This window comes from Schistocerca piceifrons, chromosome 2 (genome assembly GCF_021461385.2).
Source record: "Schistocerca piceifrons isolate TAMUIC-IGC-003096 chromosome 2, iqSchPice1.1, whole genome shotgun sequence".
Lineage (NCBI taxonomy): Eukaryota > Metazoa > Arthropoda > Insecta > Orthoptera > Acrididae > Schistocerca > Schistocerca piceifrons.
In genome coordinates this window covers 1,106,464,767-1,106,492,576 of record NC_060139.1, presented here as the reverse complement: position 1 = coordinate 1,106,492,576, position 27,810 = coordinate 1,106,464,767, and the positions used below count along the sequence as shown (strand labels likewise).

Sequence of the window (27,810 nt, the reverse complement as noted above, 5' to 3'; positions counted from 1 at the left end):
GTAATGCACATATGCTAAATAACATACAAAGGCAAAGAGAATTTCCGTTGAGAGTCTCACAGGATACTAATCAGGATACTAATTGGTGTAATCAGATCCATATAGTAGAAGTTACACCTAACCCAGAGACCAATGCTACCATGGGCTGGAAAACTTGAACCGATCATGGTAGGCTCCTGTTCTGTGACCTGTGGGGCAGGGGGGGTGGGGGGGGGGGGGGTGCATGAGCTTGATTGACACTTGCTTTATCAGATACAATCAAGGTAGTGATGTGAAAGATGATCTGTCTCACAGTAATAAGGGTACACAGGAAAACTTGGTCATGGTCAAGGGCAAGGTACAAGCTGCTATTAAAGCCAAAATAATTGCCACTGATCAGAAATCAAAAGGAGCCAAAATTCAAGCCTTAAATCCCATCCAATTAGGACAGTTTTCTGTATGATGCAATTTTTTGACAGTAGAGAAATTAATAGTTGTTTGTTTAATTGGTATGGATAAATTTAGGACATACCAAATACAAATTGATATAGGCAAGGGCCAATGCCATTTCACAGTAAATTATCAATTATTTGCAGTAGATCTAATCAGGGAAAGTACTGATAAGACATAAATCTGAAGTTACTCATGACTTTGAGGTTTAATTGGTAAATCCCATAGTCATGTTTGTCAACACATTCAATAACAAACAGTCGGCAGCAGAGAAGGTAAACATCGATACAAGAAACACAAAGGTAAGTGAATCAAAGTGCCCAACTCAAGAACAGCAAGAAGAACTTAGGGAACTGATACTTGCTTATATATCGTATTTACTCGAATCTAAGCCGCACTCGAATCTAAGCCACACCTGGAAAATGAGACTCGAAATCAAGGAAAAAAAATTTTCCCGAATCTAAGCTGCACCTGAAATTTGAGACTCGAAATTCAAGGGGGGCGAAAAGTTTTAGGCCGCACCTCCAAATCGAAACAAAGTTGGTCCATTGTAGTATGAGACACAATTTAGGCCGAATGAATGACGATACAGCTACAGTAGTTTGGTTCGAGTCGTAAGCTTAGCAGTTAAGCTTTATCAGGTAGCCATTGCTATGCATCAGGCACTCCGTCCATATTTTTACGGGTACCCTTCCTTTTTCATGTGCTTCATCTGGTTTGAATTGATTGCTTATTTTTCATTGATCTGATAAGTGCCGTTCTCTTTGTTGTAGGTGTTTACATCATTCTAAGCTGAAAATGCATTACTGTACTGTGTCATGATTGATTGTCGCATTCTGATAATGTGTGTTTACGACCTGTCGCCGCTCGAGGCATTGCTTGCTTTTGTGCACGCTACCGCCGCTTACAGTTAAAAAACAAAAGAGAGGAATCATCTCATTAGCGAAACAATGGCAAGAGACTGCTATTTGATGTTACTTACACTGCTGCTTTCTTCGATAATGATCAACAAGAACCAAATAATAGACTGTGTATGATAGAAGATGTTCTGAATGAGAATTTAGCAAAAATTTTTCTCCGTTTGAAAATCTTTGCATACGGCTCTTTAGTACATTACATTCTGCACAAAAATTAGTCATCTTAGATTTAAAAATCTAGTCAATTGCCATGCTTCATTTCTGACTGTACCACTATTAGGCATAAGAATAATACGAATATAAATATGACACGATATGTATATTCTTAAGCGTTTGCTGTTGTCTCACTCTAGTTTCATAGTTTATTAGGCAGACAGGATTTAAATGAGATAGCAGCAAACACAAAACAATACATGGCAAAATGTTTATATTCGTATTATTCTTATGGTGAAGAGAATACTGCATGTGATTCACAATATATAAAAGTTCCTATTAGCAACCATCTCTTCTCACAGGTAGGAAAAAATTCAGAACGTAGAGTTGGCCATATTGACAAACATCCCAAACAGTCTTGTCAGTCGGATTTTCGTAGTACATTGAAATGCTGCTACATTCGAAGATGAACAATACGGAATTTGTATTTACTTCGTTGGATAATGTATGAAAATGCAGTGGTTGAAACTAGGAGCAGAGAAAAAAGCTCATCTTCCATCTTTTCTTTTTTTTTAAATTTATTTACTGACTCAGAGGTTTTGGTGCCAGTATTTATCTTTGTCCCTGCAAAGCATGCCTGTGTAGCGCTACATATATTCAATGGCATAACTTAGTTGTGGTGGCACCTACCAACATTTTTCAGAACTTCCGCTTACTTTGCACTCGATTCTAAGCCGCAGGCGGATTTTTGGGTTACAAAAACCGGAAAAAAAGTGCGGCTTAGATTCGAGTTAATACAGTTCATGTATTTGAAAAAATACAAGATATCATTAAGGATTTAGTGCAGAAGATGGAAGTATACCCTCACAAAATTTTTTTTCTACTTCATACCCTATACCATGGACAAAGAGGGAAGCAGTAAGAATATAGATTAACAGGATGTTTTCCCCTTACTGTAGTTCTATTTTGTCCATGAGTAGGGCAGATGGCAAGCTGTGCTTGGTCCTCAATGTACATAACATCAATAAGATTATTGTACCAGTTCAAACACATCCAGACAATTTAGAGGAACAGTTTATGAAATTCCATGATGCAAAATTTCTTACTATAATCGATCTCTGATACTCATATTGGCAAATAAAACTAAATGAAGAAAATCAGTAGTATACCACCTTTGTATGTGGATGGAGGAGCTTCAAATTTCAAGTATTACCATTTGGACTGAATGTAAGTGCAAGTGTATTTATCTGTGCTCTGGACAAAGTGTTAGGGCCCGAACTTGTGTGTAAGGTAACAGTATACTTGGATGACCTTTCAGTTGCCACACCCACTTGGGTAGAATAAGTATTGACCCACTTTTCCAAACGTGGAGTAACAGCAAAGCACAAGAAATCTAATTTCAGACAAGAAAGGTAAAATTTTTAGGACACATAATCTCTTCTGAAGGCATACTGCCAGACCCTGAAAATCTTGAAGCCATTAGGAACTGTCCTGTTCCTCAAAACAAGAGGGAATTAAAGGCATACTTAGGCTTAGTTTTATTTTCAGGAAATTCATCACTAACCAATTTATGAACAGTAATGCTTTACTCAAACTTCTCTGGAAAATCAGACCTTGGTTATGGGACAAGCAATGTCAAACAGATTTCAAGAACATCAAGCAAGCCTTATTAAATGCTAATATTTTATCTCAACCAGTCATGAAGAAGGATTTTTGTTGATGCACCGATGTGTCTTCTCAAGGTCTGAAAAAATGGTATAAGAAGAAGGAAAACTCATCCCTAAAGTAATGAACTTCATCAGTTTCACCTTACCTGAAGCTGAATGTTCATATTCATTTATGGAGTTGGATGGTTTGGCTGTAATTTGGTTCTTTTAAAGGTTAGAATATTTCCTTTGGAGTAAACACACAAAACTATGCTGTGACCATCAGTGCCTATAGTTTCTCTTAACTTGTAAATTGCTACACTGACAGATAGCCAGATAGTGTATGTATCTTCAGTAATTTGATTTTGAAATAGTGTACAAAAAGGAAACCAAAATATAATAGCTGATGCTCTTTCTTGATTACCACAAGGTTCTTTTAGAGCAGGAAGGTGAAATAAGAGCTATGTTGATGAAAGCATAAACCCTCTGATCATACTACATCCACATGTGTAATTACATGGAGCAATTACAGGAAAACTTATGCAAAATAGTGATGAAAAGGTTTTTCACTATTCACAAAGGTGTTCTGTTCCATAGGAACCATCCCGAACAAGAACAATGGCACGTGTGTTTGCCAGAGGAATATCTGCATGATTTTATATTATACACACACAATACTTGGGGCCATTATGGCACTGCAAAGTTCACTGACAAAATAGGTTAATATTGTTATTTCCCCAACCTTAGATGAAGACTACTACAGATGGAAAGAAAGTGTATTGTCTGCCAGAAAACAAAACATTCTAACATCTCCAAACAGATTGAACATCATCCCATTGTGGTTAAAAAAATCTCTAGAAAAGGTATTGTTGGAGGTGGCTGTAACTTATCCCAGGGGTAAGGGGGGAGTAAAGTATATAGTAGTTCTGTATGATATTTTCACCAAATACAAAAAACTGCATGCTATACAGAACATTACAGCCAGTTCAAAATAAGATGAATCAAAGAATATTATTTTGCAAGAGTTGGAAAACCAGAAGTCATGTTAACAGAGAATGCCTCATATTTTGTTGGATGTAAATGGAAACAGTTTGCAGATTCCAACCAAATCAAACACATTTTAGTACCCAAATTTCATCCCGATGTATCTCCCATAGTAATGGTGTTTAAGGAATTCAACAGGTTTGTGAGGACATATATACCTTGTAAACATACCAAGTGGATTGAATATGTTGCTCTCTTCTTACAGGTTGTAAATAACCTTCCCCATACATCAACTGGAGTTACACCAAATGAGCGGATGTTCAATTGCAAACAAGTGAATGAGTCGGAGAAACCTTTGACTGAGATACATATAGGAATTATCACGGCAAGCAGTAATCAAGCTTGAAATCTGGGCTAAATAAAGGAAAGGAATTTATGACAGAAAGCTGAAACATACAACACAATTTTATACAAGACAAAAGGTGTTACTTAGAACACATCCCAAATCCACAAAAATTGGGAAACTGAACCATAAATGGCAAATACTACACACTGGACCATACATAATCACGAAAATCTCCAACCCAGGAGCATACAGATTACTACACATGAATACGGAGAAAGACGAGGGCCTTTACCCACACAAAGACTTGAGAATGTTTACATATTGAAGAAGGGCTGTATGTCCTCTAAGCTGTATATATGTATAATAATATTAGACGTAGGATGCTGGAAAATCACATTCCAGAATTTATGTTGTTAGTTGATAAGGAAAATTTGTGTTTGTGTTTTTTGATATACGTCAAATGTATAAATGATGAGTATATGTAAAAAGGAAGAATTTTACTTTTATGTGTCTAGAGAGGACGATACTCTAAATACAAAGCTTCATCTTGTGCATGGCCCAGTTATAAACAAATAAATGAACATGCGAAATGCATGGTACAGTGCAATGCAATACACAACTTGCCACGACGTAAGTGGTATTGGAGCAACACAGTGCATGCACATTTTGGAGCAAGCTAGCCAACAAACTGCAAGCACGTGCATGCAGACAGGCACAGCTGGAAGTGTTGGAGCGACACAGAGAAATAAGAGAGTCTATACTACAACTATGACTACCTGCACAATACACAAGCACAAAGATAAGCTGAGGGATTATAACCACAGGAAAGGGATGGTAAACTATGAGATATTTACTTAAGCTACAATTCTATATACATTATATCTATATATGCACAATATTTACAACTTTAAATACTGAAATGGCACGCACTAATTACATTTGATAGATGAGAAAAGTCTTGCTGCAGGTAAACAAGCAAGTACAGTATACGTGGCAAATTGATAAGATATTGCACCATGCCTCTAAAACAATTTATCTTTCAGATTTATGAGGTAGGTAGAGATGCACATATGACATTAAATAAGTTTTTTGATAGCATGATTGCACACTGAAATGAATGAATACATGGCTGAATATATGAAATAGGTATTAGTAACCATTGAGCCACTATACACTTATCTATGAAGATTTGGTTTTAAGTTAGTATTAAGATTTTTCTTCCAGGAAATGATGCATTGACACATCCAAAAATGAAGAAAGATAAATGCTTATAGAGTGTTGGATACCAAATAAACATAAGAAAGGACTGCACCACAAGTAAATATAGTTGTAAGTTTATGATATGTATGAATGTAATAGAGTGAAAGTATATGAAGAAGAAAACAGTTGCACTACATCACATGTCATGATGCTGAACTAATAAGGTTGAGTACTACCACATAATTAAGGGGTCAAAACCGAACTACTGTGAGTGTTGACTACCCATGAAAGCATCAGATACCTGAATTACATGAAAATTTTTATGCACATTTGTTACTTATGTAAACATTGTTTTAGGATCACTATAGGTAACATATCATATTTATGATAAAACTCTGTAAACCTCAGCTGCACACACATGCATGCGGATGGATGTGTGTGTGTGTGTGTGTGTGTGTGTGTGTGTGTGTGTGTGTGTGTGTGTGTGTGGGCGCGCGTGCGAGTGTATACCTGTCCTTTTTTCCCCCTAAGGTAAGTCTTTCCGCTCCCGGGATTGGAATGACTCCTTACCCTCTCCCTTAAAACCCACATCCTTTCGTCTTTCCCTCTCCTTCCCTCTTTCCTGATGAAGCAACCGTGGGTTGCGAAAGCTTGAATTTTGTGTGTGTGTTTGTGTTTGTTTGTGTGTCTATCAACATACCAACACTTTTGTTTGGTAAGTTACATCATCTTTGTTTTTGGATATATATTAAAAGAAGCTGACCTGCCTATAAAAATTGATAACCATTCAAAAGGATAACTCCAATCGGCTATGCCCAAACCGGCCAGGATTATCAACCTTCAAACAGGGAAATAAGCTAAGGCACTGTGCACCTCTGCATGATGTCAGTGCACAGTAGGGGAGGGGGGCGGGTGGTAATTGTTGTATTAAATCATATTACATGTTCATTCTTTTCTTTTATATAAGCTACATGTAAACTGAATGAGTTATAGACACCACCAAAGGTAAATTAATGAGTTGCTTTGTGACAAGGATAATGTTTTGATACATAATTAAATATCTGTATGAAACAAAGTAAGAAATATGCTCTTCAACTTATTAATTCCTGTATTTCACACCTTTGCCTCCAGAAGTGGCAGTGTACAGACATATGCTTTGATCCATCACACCAGTATTGTTAAAAATGTGTATCTCAACCATTCATTAAAAATGTTATAAAAAGTTATTGGAAAAGCATTATTTATTTGCACAGTTAAGTAGTCAATTCCTATCTGTTCATCATTTCACTCGTCGCTGAGATCCTGCATCAAGAGGTTCGGTGCAGAAAAGAAGAATTTACACGGTATCCGGAGGACCGTTCCTGCACCGACATTATCACAATCAAGACTAAACACAAAGGGATTAATGTGAAGCAGTATGTAATGCAAAAAGTGTTTTGAACTTCAACGTATTGATATAAAAAAAACATGTAAACTCCATCCACAGGCCCTGCTGGACCCAGCGGTACCGACCAGCCACCAAGTCATTCTCAGCCCACAGGCATCACCAGATGCGAATATGGAGGGGCTTGTGGTCAGCACACCGGTCGTATGTCAGTTTCCGAGATCAGAGCGGCTACATCTCAATCAAGTAGCTCCTCAGTTTGCCTCACAAGGGCTGAGTACACTTCACTGGCCAACTGTGCTCGGCAGACCAGATGGTCACCCATCCAAGTGCTAGCCCAGCCTGACAGTGCTAACTTCAGTGATCTGACGGGAACCAGTGTTAGCACTGCGGCAAGGCTCTTGGCTATTGATATTAAAGGTCTGCTGATATTGGTATCAGTTAATGTTCACCCAGGATTGTGCACAGATTCATAATTTACCTTCAAATTTGTTTCAATTATTCTTTCCAATCAATTTTTCCAATTATTCAAGCAATTATTAATTTCCATTACCACATCGCTATTCAGAAAGCAGTATTGAACAATTAGATACTAGTAGTTCAGTATAGTATTTTCCACTGAATAAAAAGCAAATATTAGAAGCAGAATTAATAGCAACCAAAGGTACAAGTCAACTAATAATGCAGAAACACTTACAGTAACTAGAAATGAAGTGAATTCACATTTATAGAAAGTAGACTCAGTGTCAAATCTTCTGATAGTGAAGAAACTGATTATAATACAGATTTGATAGATGATAAGTCACCACCTTCTTATTAGTGATAATTTACCATATTCAGCTATGACTGAAAAATTATCTCCTATTATTAATCAGAACTTACTACTATTTGTTAGTACTGAGAAGTCGGTATCTTCAGTTATTACTGACAATTTACCAGTGCCTATTATTATTGAGATTTTATCATAATCTTTTACTACTGGGTATTTACCAGCCCCATTTAATACTGAGAATTTATTATGTTACATTATTATTAAGAAGTTATTAACAAAAATTTACTATGTATTGGTATTAATGATATATATTTGCTCTACAAGTGAAGTTTGGTACATCATTAGCTAGCTTTAAAGACTAGAGATCTATTACACATTAATCTCATAAAATTAATTACTTAAACTATGGATACATTATACATGAAATTATTATACAGTTACATGATTTATGATTTGGACACAAGCAGTGTGTGTTCCATGAAAAGAAATATTATTACTTCAAAATTATGTTTAGTATTGTAAAGAAAACTGAGAGAACATGTAGTTTACATCAGACAGTGAGAACAGTTGCTACAGTTGTGCATAATTTTTATTTTTAATAATAGCCAGAACCCTTTGCAATTTGATGGCTGTACATCACATTGGTCCACTACCTCATAGCTCAGGAATGGCAGACATTTCCACTGGAATGCATCTGTGTGGTGTACATACAGATAGTGACCAAAAATTTTACAGAAAGGGACACACAAATACTGACAACATGTATCATTGATATGACATTTAAATACTTGCAAGAATATAATAGAACTGAAAATTATTAAGAAATGTTAATCAAGTGACCAACAGGCCCTGTTCAAAAGTTATGCTACTGAAGTATCTCCAGAATCTTCAAACTGTGGTTGATCATTTGGTGAGTACAAACATTTAGTAGTTTCATAGGTAACCACATTTATATTTTCTAGTATCTGTAGGGGATTGCTACAAAAGAAAACACTGATTGGATAATCATAATGTCATAATGTGATGCCTGGGAAGGCCAGCTAGAAACCAACATCTGTACTAAATAACACACAAGTGAGTACGGTAGTGTGGCTAAGGTGTTTGCTCTGTTGATGTAGTCTGATGAAGAATACAAGTTTATAAGCTGAATTCACTAGCAAAATCTTGTTTATGGGTATATCTACTGCTCAATTCAAAACCTTTTCCATATGATGAGTGAATGTAGTTTCACAAATCATAATTTAATTTTAATGAGTAATGAACACAAGGAGTCTAAAAATTACTAAGTGACATGTTAAAAATACCACTGACAGTAAAATAAAATAGAAAATCTCATGTTAGAGACAGCAGAAATTGCACAGAGTATGTATTTTTCATTATTTTTAACAGATAACTTGTTAACACAGATTTCAAGAAATGTAAACAGTATTCTGATTTAGGAAAACTCAAGAATTTCTGACAGCATATCATTCCATGAAACAGGCAGTATTGTACTTATTCCGAAAAGGGCTGAAAATTGTCACCATCATCATAACTCCAACAGACAAGCACATTTGCCTGAATTCACCAATAACAATGATTTTTTCTAGTGATGAGACCTATCAAAAGTAAAGAGAAAAGCAGTAAAGGATAGTTACTTAGCCTATTTTTTGGCAGATACTTGAGTCTTCAAAATATCAGGCATTAACTATAACAAAATATCACTTAGTGGTTTAACTTTTACAAGCTTTCAGAGCCTGGTATTCATCCAAAAATGTTGGTATAGAGGGAGATCGCATCAATGGTGACAAGCAAAGTGTGTGATGGGAATGGGACAGGCACAAATTTCAGGTGAATTAGGAAATGGTTGGTATCATTAATATAGGAGAAAATTTTTTGTTCTAAGGGTGATCTTCAGAAGAAGATAAAAGGCAGACTGTATGGTTTGGGTGGGATAAGAAGTTCTTTGGATTGTGGTGTAAGTCCTTGTGAGGGGGCTGAGGTGTTTAAGAGGGACTGCAAGTAACTTTGGATCTTAGGAAGAAAGTAAAAGGCTGAGGTGCATGGTTTGGGTGGACTAAGAAGTTCTACGAATAGACGTTTACACCCTTCTGAGGGGCCTGAAGCTTTTAGGAGGGACTGCAGGTCATTACCCATAGTACAAAGATTTCCCTCCTATATTAAAGATTGCATCCATTTCGCAGATCATCTGAAATCCATGCCCATCCCACTCTCACTCCCCAGCAATCATTCTTTCCCTCTCATCCATTCCGGTAAGTCTCCCCTAACCTGTGATTCTGGATGACTTTTCTGTACTGTAATCCTTTTTCTAAACCTCTCCAGTCCTTTTCCTTCATCCCTCTTCCTTCCCCTTCAACTCTTCTGCCAGAAGAAGGAGTTACTGCCTCCAAAACTTGTGAGAGTTAAACATTTTAGTATGTGTGTTCTCTTGACACCGTTTGGCGAGTAGATTTCTTATCTATCCATTCAGATTATATTGTCGATAATTGATTATTTTTATTGATATGAAATATCAGTTAGGATTTTCACAGGAATTGCTAAATAATTCTTTTGGAAAATCATAATTTATAGTACCCAGAATGTTTAACAGCCCCTGAAACATACTTACCAGTCGAAAAGTAACTGTCTGCTGTTGGTCGAACAGAAGGAGTTGGAGGGGTGATTTTGACGTATGGGGATGACAACTTTGGTGACTGACTGTGCTCTCTTTCATCTAATCGAAAGACACAACAAATGATTAACATCATAACATATTTATCAACACTTGACACAATATGATAGATTCAAAGGATGAATGCCTTCTAGATGTGCTAAAGGATCTAAAAATACAATCTTGAAACAATTTATATGCAAAACATTAAAGAGATTCACAAACATAGTTTAATAAAGGGAAACAGATAAAAATCTTTTACGAATGTGTTTTCTTTTCTTTTCCATTAAACTGTCATAGAAGGAACAGAGCAAATGTCCAGCTGAAAGCAACAACAGGATGGGTCCCGTCCACCACATCAGAATCAATGTTGCCACTGGGCAGAGGGCCGCTGCAGAAGACACATGATAAAGCATACTGTCCCAACCCAACAAAATACGCTATGCTGAGAAAGGGTAAAACATGTCTTTCAAAACCTGCATAATAATTACTATGTGCTGAGTCACTTTGCTCATTCAACTGTTATCCTGGGTTTTTAGCAGGTGAGCATAAATCTCAAGTCCTTCAACCATATTCAAATCTACATCTACATCTACATCTACATCTACATACATAATCCACAATGCACCATACGGTGCGTGGCGGAGGGTACCTCACACCACAACTAGCACCTTCTCTCCCTGTTCCACTCCCAAACAGAATGAGGGAAAAATGACTGCCTATATGCCTCTGTACGAGCCCTAATCTCTCTTATCTTATCTTTGTGGTCTTTCCGCAAAATATAAGTTGGCGGCAGTAAAATTGTACTGCAGTCAGCCTCAAATCCTGGTTCTCTAAATTTCCTCAGTAGCGATTCACGAAAAGAATGCCTCCTTCCCTCCAGAGAATCCCACCCGAATTCCTGAAGCATTTCCGTAACACTCGCATGATGATCAAACCTACCAGTAACAAATCTAGCAGCCTGCCTCTGAATTGCTTCTATGTCCTCCCTCAATCCGACCTGATTGGGATCCCAAACGCTCGAGCAGTACTCGAGAATAGGTCATACTAGTGTTTTATAAGCGGTCTCCTTTACAGATGAACCACATTTTCCCAAAATTCTACCAATTAACCGAAGATGACTATCCACCTTCGCCACAACTGCCATTACATGCTTGTCCCACTTCATATCGCTCTGCAATGTTACGCCCAAATATTTAATCGACGTCACTGTGTCAAGCGCTACACTACTAATGGAGTATTCAAACTTTACGGGATTCCTTTTCCTATTCATCTGCATTAATTTACATTTATCTATATTTAGAGTTAGCTGCCATTCTTTACACCAATCACAAATCCTGTCCAAGTCATCTTGTATCTTCCTACAGTCACTCAACGACGACACCTTCCCATACACCACAGCATCATCAGCAAACAGCCACACATTGCTATCCAGCCTATCCAAAAGATCATTTATGTAGATAGAAAACAACAGCGGACCTACCACACTTCCCTGGGGCACCCCAGGTGATACCCTCACCTCCGATGAACACTCACCATCGAGGACAATGTACTCAGTTCTATTACTTAAGAAGCCTTCGAGCCACTGTCATATTTGGGAACCAATCCCATATGCTCGTACCTTAGTTAGGAGTCTGTAGTGGGGCACTGAGTCAAACGCTTTTCGGAAGTTAAGGAATATGGCATCCGTCTGATACCCTTCATCCACGGTTCGCAAGATATCATGTGAAAAAAGGGCGAGTTGCGTTTCGCAGGAGCGATGCTTTCTAAAGCCGTGCTGATGCATGGACAGCAACTTCTCTGTCTCAAGGAAATTCATTATATTCGAACTGAGACTAGGTTCAAGAATCCTGCAACAAATCGATGTTAAGGATATTGGTCTGTAATTTTGAAGGATATTGGTCAGTAATTTTGAGGATCCGTCCTTCTACCTTTCTTATATACAGGAGTCACTTGCGTTTCTTTCCAGATGCTCGGGACTTTACGCTGGGCAAGAGATTCATGATAAATGCAAGCTAAGTAAGGAACCAATGCAGTAGAATGCTCTCTGTAAAACCAAATTGGAATCCCACCAGGACCTGGCAATTTATTTATTTTCAAGCCATTCAGCTGCTTCACAACCCCAAGGATATCTATCACTATGTCCTCCATACGGGAATCTGTGCGAAACTCAAATGGTGGTATGTTTGTATGATCCTCCTGCATGAAAGATTTCTCAAATGTTGCTGTTGTTGTTGTTGTTGTTGTTGTTGTTGTGGTCTTCAGTCCTGAGACTGGTTTGATCCAGCTCTCCATGGTACTCTATCCTGTGCAAGTTTCTTCATCTCCCAGCACCTACTGCAGCCTACATCCTTCTGAACCTGATTAGTGTATTCATCTCTAGGTCTCCCTCTTCGATTTTTACCCTCCACGCTGCCCTTCAATACTAAATTGGTGATCCCTCAATGTCTCAGAACATGTCCTACCAACCGAGCCCTTCTTCTAGTCAAGTTGTGCCACAAGCTCCTCTTCTCCCCAATTCTATTCAATACCTCCTCATTAGTTATGTGATCTACCCATCTAATCTTCAGCATTCTTCTGTAGCACCACATTTCGAAAGCTTCTATTCTCTTCTTGTCTAAACTATTTTTCGTCAACGTTTCACTTCCGTACATGGCTACACTCCATACAAATACTTTCAGAAACGACTTCCTGACACTCAAATCTATACTTGATGTTAACAAATTTCTCTTCTTCAGAAACGATTTCCTTGCCATTGCCAGTCTACATTTTATATCCTCTCTACTTCGACCATCATCAGTTATTTTGCTCCCCAAATAGCAAAACTCCTTTACTACTTTAAGTGTCTCATTTCCCAATCTAATTCCCTCAGCATCACCCGACTTAATTTGACTACATTCCATTATCCTTGTTTTGCTTTTGTTGATGTTCATCTTATATCCTCCTTTCAAGACACTGTCCATTCCGTTCAACTGCTCTTCCAAGTCCTTCGCTGTCACTGACAGAATTATAATGTCATCGGCGAACCTCAAAGTTTTTATTTCTTCTCCATGGATTTTAATACCTACTCTGAACTTTTCTTTTGTTTCCTTTACTGCTTGCTCAATATACAGATTGTATAACATCGGGGATAGGGTACAACCCTGTCTCACTCCCTTCCCAACCACTGCTTTCCTTTCATACCCCTCGACTCTTATAATTGCCATCTGGTTTCTGTACAAATTGTAAATAGCCTTTCGCTCCCTGTGTTTTACCCCTGCCACCTTCAGAATTTGAAGGAGAGTATTCCAATCAACATTGTCAAAAGCTTTCTCTGAGTCTAAAAATGCTAGGAACGTAGATTTGCCTTTCCTTAATCTTTCTACTAAGATAAGTCGTAGGGTCAGTATTGCTTCACGTGTTCCAACATTTCTACGGAATCCAAACTGATCTCCCCGAGGTCGGTTTCTACCCGTTTTTCCATTCGTCTAAAAAGAATTCGCGTTAGTATTTTGCAGCTGTGACTTATTAAACTGACAGTTCGGTAATTTTCACATTTGTCAGCACCTGCTTTCTTTGGGATTGGAATTATTATATTCTTCTTGAAGTCTGGGGGTATTTCGCCTGTCCCATACATCTTGCTCACCAGACGGTAGAGTTTTGAAAGGACTGGCTCTCCCAAGGCTGTCAATAGTTCTAATGGAATGTTGTCTACTCTGGGGGCCTTGTTTCGACTGTGGTCTTTCAGTGCTCTGTCAAACTCTTCACCCAGTATCATATCTCCCATTTTATCTTCATCTACATCCTCTTCCATTTCCATAATATTGTTCTCAAGTACATCGCCCTTGTATAGACCCTCTATATACTCCTTCCACCTTTCTGCTTTCCCTTCTTTGCTTAGAACTGGGTTTCCATCAAAGTGGTTCTCCTTTCTCCAAGGGTCTCTTTAATTTTCCTGTATCTATCTTACCCCTAGTGAGATAAGCCTCTACATCCTTACATTTGTCCCTGCTTAGCCATTTTACACTTCCTGTCATCTCATTTTTGAGACGTTTGTATTCCTTTTTGCTTCCCTCGTTTACTGCATTTTTATATTTTCTCCTTTCATCAATTAAATTCAATAGTTCTTCTGTTACCCAAGGGTTTCTACTAGTCTCTGTACCTGTTTGATCCTCTGCTGCCTTCACTATTTCATCCCTCAAAGCTACCCAATCTTCTTCTACTGTATTTCTTTCCCCCATCACTGTCAATTGTTCTCTTATGCTCTCCCTGAAACCCTGTACAACCTCTGGTTCTTTCAGTTTATCCAGGTCCCATCTCCTTAAATTCCCACCTTTTTGCAGTTTCTTCAGTGTTAATCTACAGTTCATAACCAATAGATTGTGGTCAGAGTACACATCTGCCCCTGGAATTGTCTTAAAATTTAAAACCTGGTTCCTAAATCTCTGTCTTACCATTATATAATCTATCTGATATCTTCTAGTATCTCCAGTTTTCTTTCATGTATACAACCTTCTTTCATAATTCTTGAACCAAGTGTTGACTTTGATTAAGTTATTCTCTGTGCTAAATTCTACCAGGCGGCTTCCTCTTTCATTTCTTAGCCCCAATCCATATTCACCTACTATGTTTCCTTCTCTCCCTTTTCCTACTCTCGAATTTCAGTCACCCATGACTATTAAATTTTCGTCTCCCTTCACTACCTGAACAATTTCTTTTATCTCATCATACATTTCATCAATTTCTTCATCGTCTGCAGAGGTAGTAGGCATATAAACTTGTACTACTGTAGTAAGTGGGGGCTTCATGTCTATCTTGGCCACAATAATGCGTTCACTATGCTGTTTGTAGTAGCTTACCCGTGCCCCTATTTTCCAAATCATTATTAAAGCTACTCCTGCATTATCCCTATTTGATTTTGTATTTATAACCCTGTATTCACCTGACCAGAAGTCTTGTTCCTCCTGCCACCAAACTTCACTAATTCCCACTATATCTAACTTTAACCTATCTATTTCCCTTTTTAAATTTTCTAATGTACCTGCCCAATTAAGGGATCTGACATTCAATGCTCCGATTCGTAGAACACCAGTTTTCTTTCTCCTGATAATGACATCCTCTTGAGTAGTCCCTGCCTGGAATTCTGAATGGGGGACTATTTTACCTCCGGAATATTTTACCCAAGAGGACGCCATCATCATTTAATCATACAGTAAAGCTGCATGCCCTCGGAAAAAATTATGGCTGTAGTTTCCCCTTGCTTTCAGCCATTCGCAGTACTAGAACAGCAAGACCATTTTGGTTAGTGTTACAAGGCCAGATCAGTGAATCATCCAGACCGTTGCCCCTGCAACTACTGAAAAGGCTGCTGCCCCTCTTCAGCAACCACACATTTGTCTGGCCTCTCAACAGATACCCCTCTGTTGTGGTTGCACCTACGGTATGGCTATCTGTATCATTGAGGCACGCAAGCCTCCCACCAACAGCAAATTTCAGCTTTCGTTTTGCTGTCTTCCGTTGCCAGGCCAGACTGATCAGTGAGTGACTGGATGGAAGCCTTCGACCTGCTTACCGATTTTATGTAAGACCAGAATTTCCTTGGGTTTTCAGCAAGATCTTTTGCTAAGGTATGACGGTGGTAGTGGTTGTATGCTTTGCACATCGCTCTTTTTACAGCAGCACGAATCTCTAGTCTCTTCTTCCAATCTTTCTTGTACCGCGAGTGCAGCTGTCTTTGCTTCCTGAGCATTCTCCGAACTGTTCTGTTAAACCACAGTGGGTCTTTTCCATCTGTAATCCACTTTTTCAGCACATACTTGTCCAATGCGTGATTTACAACGAGTTTAAAATTTGCCCATAATTCTTCCACGTCCATCGTACTGGAAGTAAATGAAGTCAATTCATTTACTAAGTGGGATGCTAACAACTGCTTATCTGCTCTTTCTAGTAAGAATACTCTCCTAGCCTTCTTGACAGACTATTTAACTTTTGTAACCATAGTCCTAATGACAACATTATGATCACTAATCCCTGTCTCAACACAGACACCATCGATGAGGTCTGGTCTGTTCGTGGCTACCGGAACTCTTTGGACCTCTATGCAGTATTTCCTTCTGTACTCATATTGAACATGGTTTGTTTTGCTATTTTTTATATGGGTCCCAAATATTTCCTATTATTGTGCTCACAATGTTCTGCAAACTGGATCTCACTTTTACCTCCTTTGGCATATATAATATATCCTACAGTCTGCACACTTTATTTTATAAACACCAGAATTATTAAATTGGTTCTTTTGTGCCACACTCCGCTCATGCCTTAATCTGTATGCAATTTGCTCTTCATTCCAATATGCTACAGCTATATTTTTTCCAGGCAACCAATACAATAATTTCAGTGTGTATAAAATCAAATGTGCAGGTGGGTAATAAATATTACACAGGCTAATGTGGGCTGAAACTTTTAAGATCTATTATAAAGAACACTGTGGGCACGATAACAGAACAGCATTTGGAATATACATAATAAACAACAAACGTGAACTGCAAAGAGCATGCTAATGAATGAAAATAACGTACACAATCCCAAAGAGTTTGAATCTGAATGTTCTAGAATAAATTGAGGGTTAAGCTCACTGGATAAAAATCTGGGAGAACTGTTCAATGAACAAAATGATTCTGCACATAGTAAATATTATGAAATTTTGAAAGATCAACGTATGTTTTGCTATAGGTAGAGAATGCTTCACCACACATCTGCTGTGGTGGTTCACCACGCATTGGCAGAGCTGAATTTGGCATGATGGTGCTACTCTCAGCCTGGCTCTTATAGAGTTCCATTTATGCAGGTTAGTAGAAAAGGAAAAACAGGCTACACACCTAAATTTTTTAACTAGGCTATCTCCCTTTATTAAAATATATTTGTTAATCTAGGAAATTCTCTGTAATGCTTTATGTTTAATGCTCTGAAATTTTTTATGTATAAATTATTTCAGGACTGTAGTTTTAAATCCATCAGTAACACTACACACTTTTGACACCAATCAAATTTCTTTTAAAATTTCAATATAAAGCATCAGCATAGAACTATGGCTTATGGTACCTTACAGTAAAACTGATAGTTCTGTTAAAACTAAATACTCTGCAAATAAAATGAATATATTTTAATTACAAAGAATTTTTTTAGTTCTGTAATATTGCAAACATAGGATCAGAACCCATGCTATTTAAGAGATCTTGATGGGTAATGCTGCCTCATATTAGGCAGTTTGAAATAATAAAAACAGAAATTGGCAGATGGAAAATAAGCCTATTTTAATTTTATTTGCATAAAACAAGCTTTCTGTAAGCTACATTTCTATTAATCGCAGTTGAAAGAAGCAAAATATGCTTGCATACAATGTTTTAGTTTTGTGCTATTTATCCAATTCTTTAAGGCTGTGGATTGTAAAAACTATCAGTACAAAAATCCTATTATATTTTGTTGACTTAAGATATTATAAAGTTGTGAAATATCTTTTTGACCAAAAAAATATTCCTCTATCTTTTACAGCAATACAGTGACACACAGTGATGAGATAAAGCTGGAATGAAGCTCAACCTGCTTACTCTTAGTAATAAACATTAGAACTACTTTGTTATATGCGTTGAGCACTTCCAATCATGCTTTTACAGCAACACAATTTTGGGTCACGACACATCAAAGAAATCTATTAAGAGTGGTAGAGATGTAAAATTACAAAATATATCCTATTACTTAGCAGAAGAAAGGGAAGATTATTGCTATTTAAAGGCCCATCAACAACAAGGTCACTAGAGACAGAGCACAAACTCAAACCATGAGGCAGGAATCATTGTAGCCTTCATTTTAAATGATTTAGGGAAACCATACTAAACCTCAATATGAATAGAGAGACAATAATTTGAATTTTGGTCCACCCAAATAGAGCAACCATGCCTTTAACACACATAATTCTAAGTTGAAAGGAAGATTCACTTTACACGGCCTCAAGTATTCTGCAGATAAAAGAAAAGGTAAAGTGGATAAAAAAAATGTCAATGTCATATGACATTGAGGTAGGGAGGTAGGGGGGTTCAACTGCCAGTTGGAAAGCATGTTCTTCCTCTGCACACATTGGCTTTCCTTGTGGATATGTGAGAGATGTGTCACATGTGTATTTGCAGAGTGTAGGTGAGTGTTTAGGATGCATGGACAGTACAGTGTTACGTTTGAGTTGTGTGCTGACGGTGAGAGAAGGGAGGGTGAAACCTGGTGCCCACAGGTGCCCTGGTGCTATCGAATAGCACCGAGGCAGCTGCTGTCACATGCTCTCACTTTGTGAGATACAACAGAGAGGTCTGAAATTAAATCCACAACATTGGCTCAAATACTGTTGATCAGGAACTTCATGATACCACCTTTCATCCCCTTGCTGGCAAAATACTGGCAGTTGCAGTAGATCAAAAATATTTTAAGGGTTCCAGTGAACTGTGAATCACAGACACTGATGAATCCCAGAGAGTTATGTGCAAGAATTATAAAGTTGCTGTTCGACTTCTTTTTTCTTGCAGTTTTAGCAAAATATTAGAAGTATTTTCCAAGACAATTTTTGACTGATTCTTGACTTGGATTTGCTAGAAATCAGATGCTTGTTAACATATATATGTTAACATAATAAATAATTGTGGAAGTTAATTGAGACACAACTTCTGTGTTCTAATTATTCTCAACCTAGACAATAACACATATTTTACAATTATTTCTTTTCAAAAAATTTGTCACAGTAGTTTTGTGCTACAGTGTAACATTTGTGAAGGCAAATACATAGGACAAAGAAGCAGGACATTTTATGTCAGATACAATGAACACATGAGAACCTGGAAATATGGGAGAAACCATTCCACATTTGCAGAACACCTAAGAGAATATAATGACAAACCAGCCAATGGAGAAGAAGACATGAAAATAATTAGAATAAACAATAAAAAACACCTCCTAATCCTGCAAGAAAACTATCACATACAGAAAACTAAAGCAGAAAGGAAAACCTATTGAATGATCAAGTACACATGCCAAACAATTCATTGTTTACACAAATAGATAAAATAATTGAATAACACTCACAAAGATGATATCTAATATAATAATAATAATAATAATAATAATAATAATAATACCACCAAATACCATAATACTATCACCCAACACCCTTTCACTCACTTATCCATGAATCCCTCCATACAACATTGAAACCAAAAGTCAAATCAGCTGTCACCAAAGATTTCAACCACTCTCTAACAGTTATTACATTCATAGTCAACACTCTCAACTCAAACCACCAAAACAACCGCCTCCCCTAGTTCACACACACACACACACACACACACACACACACACACACACACACACAGAGTTATGAACATCATGAATAGAAGGTGGTTTCGAATGTATACTTTATTAGGTTGGCAACATTCAGGTAAACAAACCGAAGAGGAGGAAAAACATAATGAAGTAGCAATACTTGCATTGTTAAAAGCACAGTGTTCGAACAAATAGCTATATCTAATGGCAAAAGAATAATAGCACACCACAAAAAAGAAGAAACAACATGGTGAACAGTGTGAAAAAGTTCGGAATTGAAAATTCTGCTTATGTTTCAGAAATAAAATGGTAGTGCGGTCTCCAGACCAGATGAGAGAAACTGCAGATCAGAGCAAACCGTAAGTATTTACTTATTTACATACAAAACTTGATGTGAACTGTTTGATAATCTAAAAAACAAACTGTATCGTTATAGATCCCATTGAAGATGCCTTAGATCAAGAAAAAGGTGAAATGTGTCTGGGAAAAATAAATTAAGTTGCAGCAAGAAAAGACAGTTTTATTTACAAAACAAATAGAACACTAGTATCTACATGAAAGACCATTGACAAGATCCAGATTTAGAGTGCTGTAGTTGTCTCCAATGAGAAGTTCTGATACAGCAGGTCACTATTTCTCCACAAGATGGAGCAAATTTGCATCCTGGCTGGCATAGACGCAGCATAGCACAGTGGTTAGCATTGCTAACTGGTTACTGTGGCTTGTCAGTTGAAACCCAACCACCAGCAATTATTTCTTACCTAGTGTTTAACATTTCTGGAAGGTTCTTGAAACCTGTTTGTATATTCCGGAATAATCACTTTTGTATAAATAGCTGGATTCCGGAATATTTGATGTTCGTATAAACAGCTATACTCTCCACCCAGGAATATAGTTCTGTTCCATGAACATAAGGAATGAGCTTTCAGTGGTAAGTGATGTATTTCACTGATGACTCTGCTTTCAGATCTTGACTTGAGTGTGGTGAGTGTGGTTACAAGGTGACATCAGTAAATCCTAATACCGGAAGTTTCCCCCCCCCCCCCTCCCCCCTCTTAAACAACAAAACATTATGCATATTAAGAGAAATGGACATTTGCAGTAAGAGATACATTCGAGCTAGGATTCCTGAGGGAAGGTCAGTGGATCAGTGGAGCATCTTGTCTCGAGGTCAGAGAATAGGATGTTGGTGATAATGTAACTCACATTCATTAGAAAATGTTAATAGATAGCTGGAGGTGGAATTATCTGAGGATTTGCTCTCTGGAAGTACAGTATATACTCCGGTAACCTAATTACTTACCATGTCGAATACTTCGTTCTTTCCAGGAGTCTTGCTGTACATTGGAACTATGGTGGTGCACAGTTGGAGAAATAGATTTGTCTCTTGATCTCTGACTTCCAACACGCAAAGTAAATGGAGATCCTGCATGAAAATATTGATAAGTAGATCTTAAATAAATATGGTATTTTGGTAACTAAAAAAAAAAGTAATAACTTGTCTTAAGATGAAAGCTTGCAGATGTTCCTCAAGATTGCAGTTTTTCCTTGAATGTGTACTGAATAAGCAATTACAGTCAAATTTTTCTATAGTTATCATGTTTTCTCTTTTAGACAAACTTACATTTTCATTTCAAGTTCTTCAAATTAATAATTAAGACGAAGACTCATTTTCATCCTCACTGCAATAGTAATTATACACGATGGAGCAGAGGAAAATAGTGATTTTTAAACCATTAATACTCAGCAGGGAGTGGGAGTATTGATCTTGGGCGACCTCTTGCAGACAGCAGAGACAAGGCAGTTTCAGTCACCATGCAGCATAGAGTATTACTTGTTTGGTGTCGACCAGTTTTTTAAGAACAATGATTTGCTGGTCCCAGTTCAACATGTCCAAACTCTGGAGCAATGTAGACAGAGTGAGAAAAGCAGTTTTCATTAGTCTGAAATGATCCATTAGGCAACAGGCTGTAACACTGGGTACGTAACATCATTCGCTTCATCACACCTTACATGATGATCTCAAATTTCATTCATACAAAATAATGATCATCCATTTTTTGTGCAACACACAGAATATTATGACATAATGGACATCATTTCTAACAATGATGAGCAAGGAAGCCCACATCTATGTGGATGGCTACATTAATGTATAGAACTGGCAATAATGGGCATCAGAAAACCCATGAGAGCTACAATAAAAACCTTTCCAAAGTTCAAAAGTAAAAGTATCACTAACATAGAGACTGTCAATCCCCACTTTTTTGAAGAGGGGGGAATTGCAATTAATGTGACATCTGCACACTAGATCGAAATCCTGCATGTAGAAATGGAAAGGCATCATGTGAACGTCATGGAAATGTGGTTTCAACACTATAGTACCACAGATTACATGGCAAGATCATCCACAGAAGCAGTTCAATGAATGTTTCCTCAACATACCATTTCGTTATTCAATGATGCTCTTCCTAAATCTTGATAAAAATTTTAATTGGAAGGTACACATAGATTACTTAGCAAATAAACTGAACAGCTTGGCATTTGCAATGTGCATTTTGTCAGGTGCCACAAACATGGATACCAGAAAGATAGTTCATCACTGCTACTTTGAGTCAGTTATTCGTCATGGCATAATCTTCTGGGAAAATTTAGCAAATGTCACTAGGCTCCTGGTATTACAAAAGAAAGTAATTAGAAACATGTTTGTTGCAAAAAAATGGGAATCATGTCGACCACTGTTAAAAAATCTGTCCCTTCACTTTACATATATGAAGTGGTGGTGTTCTTATATAAAAATCAACATACACTAGACACTTTCCGTTTTGACCACAACTACAGCACTCGCCACAGAGATAATTTCAAACTTCCAACACATTGTTTAAAACTTTATGCCCAAATGCCAGAGTACATGGGGTTAAAAAGTTTCAATAAAATAAAAGGCAGTAATATATTTAAGATGGAGCTTGGTTCACTGAAAAGGATGCTCTTTACTCTTCTGGTGGAAAAGTGTTTTTATTCTGTCAAAGAATCCATTGAGGACAGCTTCACAGTCTGAACACACGGATTGTATTACATATATTATTTTATGTATTTGTGTAGCTGTGACTTAGAAATGTAAAACATAATGTAAACTTTTGTATTTCTCTTAAAAAAGAGAAAAAAGTTTCTTTTTGTAAATCTTAACATGTCTCCTGTACATCAAATCAAATAAGTTGAAAATTGTATGTAATGAGACGAATAAATCACATATTGATTTGTCGCTTCTTTTTGTAGGGATACCAAAATTGAGAGTGTATGTGAACAACCCAGACACAGACTTGAAAATGCCCATTAATCCAGATGTTGAAGCTGCTTTGAGTGAAATGTAGTAGGCAGCTGTGCAAAGCTTTCAGGGGAGGCTCCAGATTTGCATCCAACAAGAAGCATGTCATCTTAATAATGTTATTTTCCAAACCTACTATACGTATGTAGATTTCAAAAATTCAACTATGTACAATTTTTTTTTGTTTTCATTCATAATTTTTCTAGTTTTACTACTGACAATAAAGTCAAAAAAAAAAAAAAAAAAAAAAAAAAAAAAAAAAAAAAAAAAAAAAAAAAAAAAAAAAACGAGAGCTGCTGCTTCTGAGATTGTTGAAATTAGTAAGCTTTGCCTTGACCTTTAGGCGCATAAAGCTTCTTATGAATAATTATGAATAACTACTTTTACAAAAAATTATGCAATTTAAATCTGAAAAGAAATTTCGGTTGAGACATTTAAAATAATTCTAAACTGACTACATCCTGTTCTGGAAAGATCTGGAAGCTATGTTCATAATACATAACGTAATTTTGGCATGAAGCATGTTACAGTTACTTAAGAGTAGTATGAGATAGCTCAGAGTTGCTTTAGAGTAGTGTCAATAGTGTTGAGGGTTGCTTTCGAGTTGATTCAGACATGTTAAGATTGAGAGTGTGGATTCAGTAGCTCTTGAGTTTGATCCATGTGACAATCTGAGAAATTACAGTCTTTGTCTTGTGTAGAAATGTTGCACAATGTACTTACTTATCAACTAGTGTCATAGAAAATGTGTCAAGAATGTAAATATAAACTGATATGATGATAAAAAAGTAACAATATTCCAGTGGCTTCATATTGCAACACCTTGGACCTATTAACTGGAAAGCATAAACAGGAATAAAAAAGACTCACTAGATGAGATAGGCATAGCAAGATAAGTAACATTTATCTGCTAATATAATGTTTATTCCCTCTAAAAACTATTTAAACATTGAAGCTTTCTGGCAGATTAAAACTGTGTGCCGGACTAAGATTCCAACATGGGACCTTTGACTTTTGCGGGCAAGTGCTCTACCGACTGAGGCAGCCAAGCACAACTCACAACCTGTCCTAGTGTTGTTGTCACATTGACGACACTAGGATAGGCAATTCAGCTAAATAAATTTTATGTCTGTATATCAAGGGTCATTTAAAAGTAAGGAAGGGAACATTATATGTGAATGCTTGTCTGTGATTAAAACAGTATCAGCTGGAATATTGATAGTGTTCTCATTTCAGAAAAGAATATGAAAAATGTTGATACCAAATAACTTTTTCTGCATATTATGGGCCAAAGAAACATAAATTGTGGATATGATGAAGTAATGGTGCAAGTGGGAAAAGTGAAATGGAACCTTAAGTGTACACAGACTACGAGTAAATGAAAACCAAGAAAAATGAAACAAATCATAACCAGAGTCAATGGATGAAAATATAAGATAAGCACAATTTACACAAAAACTACAGTGCTATGGGGAAATATGTTTCTGCATAAAATTAAAATGTTACAATCCAAAGGTCAAATTATGTGGGAAAGGGGTGGGGGGTTCAAATACTTGTCAGTATCTGTCTGACAATAGAGGTGACATTGCTGTGGATAGGTAAGAAAGAAGATAGGGGGTTAGTTTAAATTTAATCTCAAAGAAAGTGAGAGGACTGGACACACAAATTGCCAACTTGAAAATGGAAAATGAAAATAATATTTACATAAAAAAACAATTAAGTTCCAATTTGGTAGATCAAATATCAGAATGGAGGAGAGCGATGGAAGCAGGTTTTAAAAAGTGAATGATAAATTAGACATTGTTGGAAATAGAATTACAGTTATCACAAACTACGTAAAAACTAGTCACAGTCCAATTGTTAAAGAAGAACAATATGTTGTAGAAACTGGTAACACAATCCCACAAAATCATCACTTATCTAGCACTGCTCACATGGTGACAAAACTAAAGTTGCTTCTATTAAAAAAGACAAAACAGCATAAGATCTGCTTAGGACAAATGAAGACTCAGCAATAGTAGCCAATAAGCTTTCTGAATCAGTTACCTGTAAATCAGTATGGAGAAAAGTATATGAAGTTTTCAAACACAAATTTTTTCCTCAAAAACTTTTGTCATTCTCCAATAAATTACAGTGTGACTGGTGGACATTGTAACAAAAAGAATTTTGTAATCAGTTTAGGAACAGTAATTTATATGTTTGGAATAATATTGCAACTCATTAACTGCTTACAACTGTATGATGATAGCAGTGACATGAGAAATAGTTAGTTTTGGTAGGAAATGGCTTAGATGTGCCAATTATGGTATTGCCAACTATAAAGTATTAATACCCTGTGAAAATCTTCAAAGTTGCCTTACAAAATAAAGGCATAGCTGCATATAATTAAAAAAAAGTGGAGGATGGTTTGGTGTAAAATAAAATAGTGGATTATTTTTTTGTTCATTTTTGGAACACAACCTATGACCAGCTTAGAGACTTTTCTGCAGGACCTAACTGTCATTTTGCAGGACAGTGCTAAAACACGTACAGAGCAAGCTGATACTGATTTGTTTGACTGATAGGGCTGCTAAGTCTATACCACCTACTGCATTCCCCTGACTTAAGCCCTCGTAAGTTCAACTCAATTTCTAAACTGAAGGAAACACTTCACGGCATTCACTTCAGAACTGCTACAAATTTGTCGGGCAATGGACCATGCTGCTAGAAATGTCAACACAACTGGCACTGCTAAGAGTATACGACTTCCACATCACTGGCAACTGGTTATATACAGTGCTGGTGACTACTCTGAAGGTCAGTAAAACTTTGAAACACGTATTTATTTTGTACAAGCTGTAAATAAATAGTTGCCACTATTAAAGTTCCAACCCTCGTATATTATTATGCCTCAGTTTTCATGTCAATAAATTTCTTTTCGCATTTATAATTTGTCTAATGGTAATTCTAAACTAACTACATACCCTTGTAGAACGATATGAAAGCTATATTTGTAATATTTAATGTAAGTTTGGCACCAAGCACAGTACAGTTGCTCGAGAGTAGCATGAGACAGCTTCAGAGTTGCTTTAGAGTAGCATCAGATAGTGTGGAGAGTTGCTTTAGAGTTGCTTCAGACATGTTAAGATAGAGAGTGTGGTTTCAGTAGCAATCGATTGCAACACATCAGACCTATTAAATGGAAAGCATAAATAGTAACAAAAAAGACACCCTAGACAATGAGACAGTCGCTGCAAATAAGTAACATTTATCCGCTAATATAATGTTCAAAAATTATTTAAATGTTGACAACACTTGACTAGTCAATTCAACATAATAAGTTTTGCTTCTGTAAATCCATGAACATTTAATAGTGAGGAAGGGAACATTATAAAATGTAGGTTTAATGAATATAAAGCCCTTATGATAAATTATTACTTGACATCAAAGTTGTGGTTTGCTGTACTTTGGACACAGAAAATGATTTAACATTAAATTATGAATCCACTTATTCAAAGCTGTTAGTTCCCTTTACGATACACATTAATTCCCAAAAATGAGAATATGAAAAAGTTTACCTTCAGCTAGAGTTCTAACAATTTTTATTAGTAATCTCCCAATATAAATCATGGCTGCTGACAGCCAGCATATATTTAAAACTACCGGCATGTGCCTATTATTCTCCACAGCTGAGCAGATTACTCTGTCCTTCATATCTGTTATATTATAAGAGGTAAAAAGGGAAAGAAGCAAACAATGTGAAGAGCTATAAACAGACATGCTGCTTTTCTTTTGTGTTTCTTAGCATCCCTGCTTAATGTACTGTCGACTTACTGCCATAACACAGATAACAACAACTAGAATTATCTGTGTGTTGCTGTCATGGTCTTCAGTCTGAAGACCACTTTCATGCAGCTCTCCACACATTCTAACCTGTAAAAGGCTCTTCACCTATGTGTAACCACTGGAACTCACATCTTCTTGAAGCTGCTTACCATAATCAAGCCCTGGTCTCCCACTCCAACTTTTAAATCCCACACTTCCTTCCATTATCAAACTGATTCTGCCTAGATGCCTCAGGATGCATCCTATAAACTGATTCCTTCTTTTAGTCAAGTTTTGTCTTAATTTTTTTAAATCCAGAATTCAGTCCAGTATTTATTCATTAGTTATTTGATATATCCATTTCATCTTCAGATTATTTTGTATCATGACATTTAAAATGGATCTACTTTCTCCTTATCTGAGGTACGCATTGTCCACATTTCTCTTCTACAAAAGGCTACACTACAAACCAATACCTTCAGAAAAGACTTCCTGATATTACCAAATTTCCCTTTTACAGATATGCATCTCTTGCTATTGCCAGTCTGCATTTTGTATCCTCTACTTTGGCCATTGTCAGTAATTTTGCTGCCAAAATGGCAAAAGTCATCTACTTCTCTTAGTGTCTCATTTAGTAATCTAGTTCCTTCAAAATCACATGATTAAATCTGACTACATTCTATTACCCTTGCTTTACTAATTTTCTTTCTAAATTTCTCCTCTGTTTTTTCACAGCTCTCTTAATACACAGACTGAATAAAACTGAGGATAAGCTACAACCCTATCTTTCTCCCTTCTTTATAATGAAAGTCTGGTTGCTGTACATATCCTCAGAGTCTCTCGCAGTGGCACACCTGAATA

General features: G+C 36.8%; 1 protein-coding gene across 1 annotated transcript in view; it reads right to left on the bottom strand.

The window, feature by feature from the left end:
* The window catches only part of LOC124776913 (filamin-C-like), a 542,943-nt gene that overhangs the window by 126,127 nt on the left and 389,006 nt on the right, over positions 1-27,810 (bottom strand). The window contains exons 11-12 of the mRNA XM_047252124.1: positions 21,124-21,246; positions 10,440-10,544 (exon numbers count right to left, since the gene is read on the bottom strand). Of these exons, the coding sequence (XP_047108080.1) occupies positions 10,440-10,544; positions 21,124-21,246 (228 nt within the window). The remainder of the gene's footprint in view (positions 1-10,439; positions 10,545-21,123; positions 21,247-27,810) is intronic.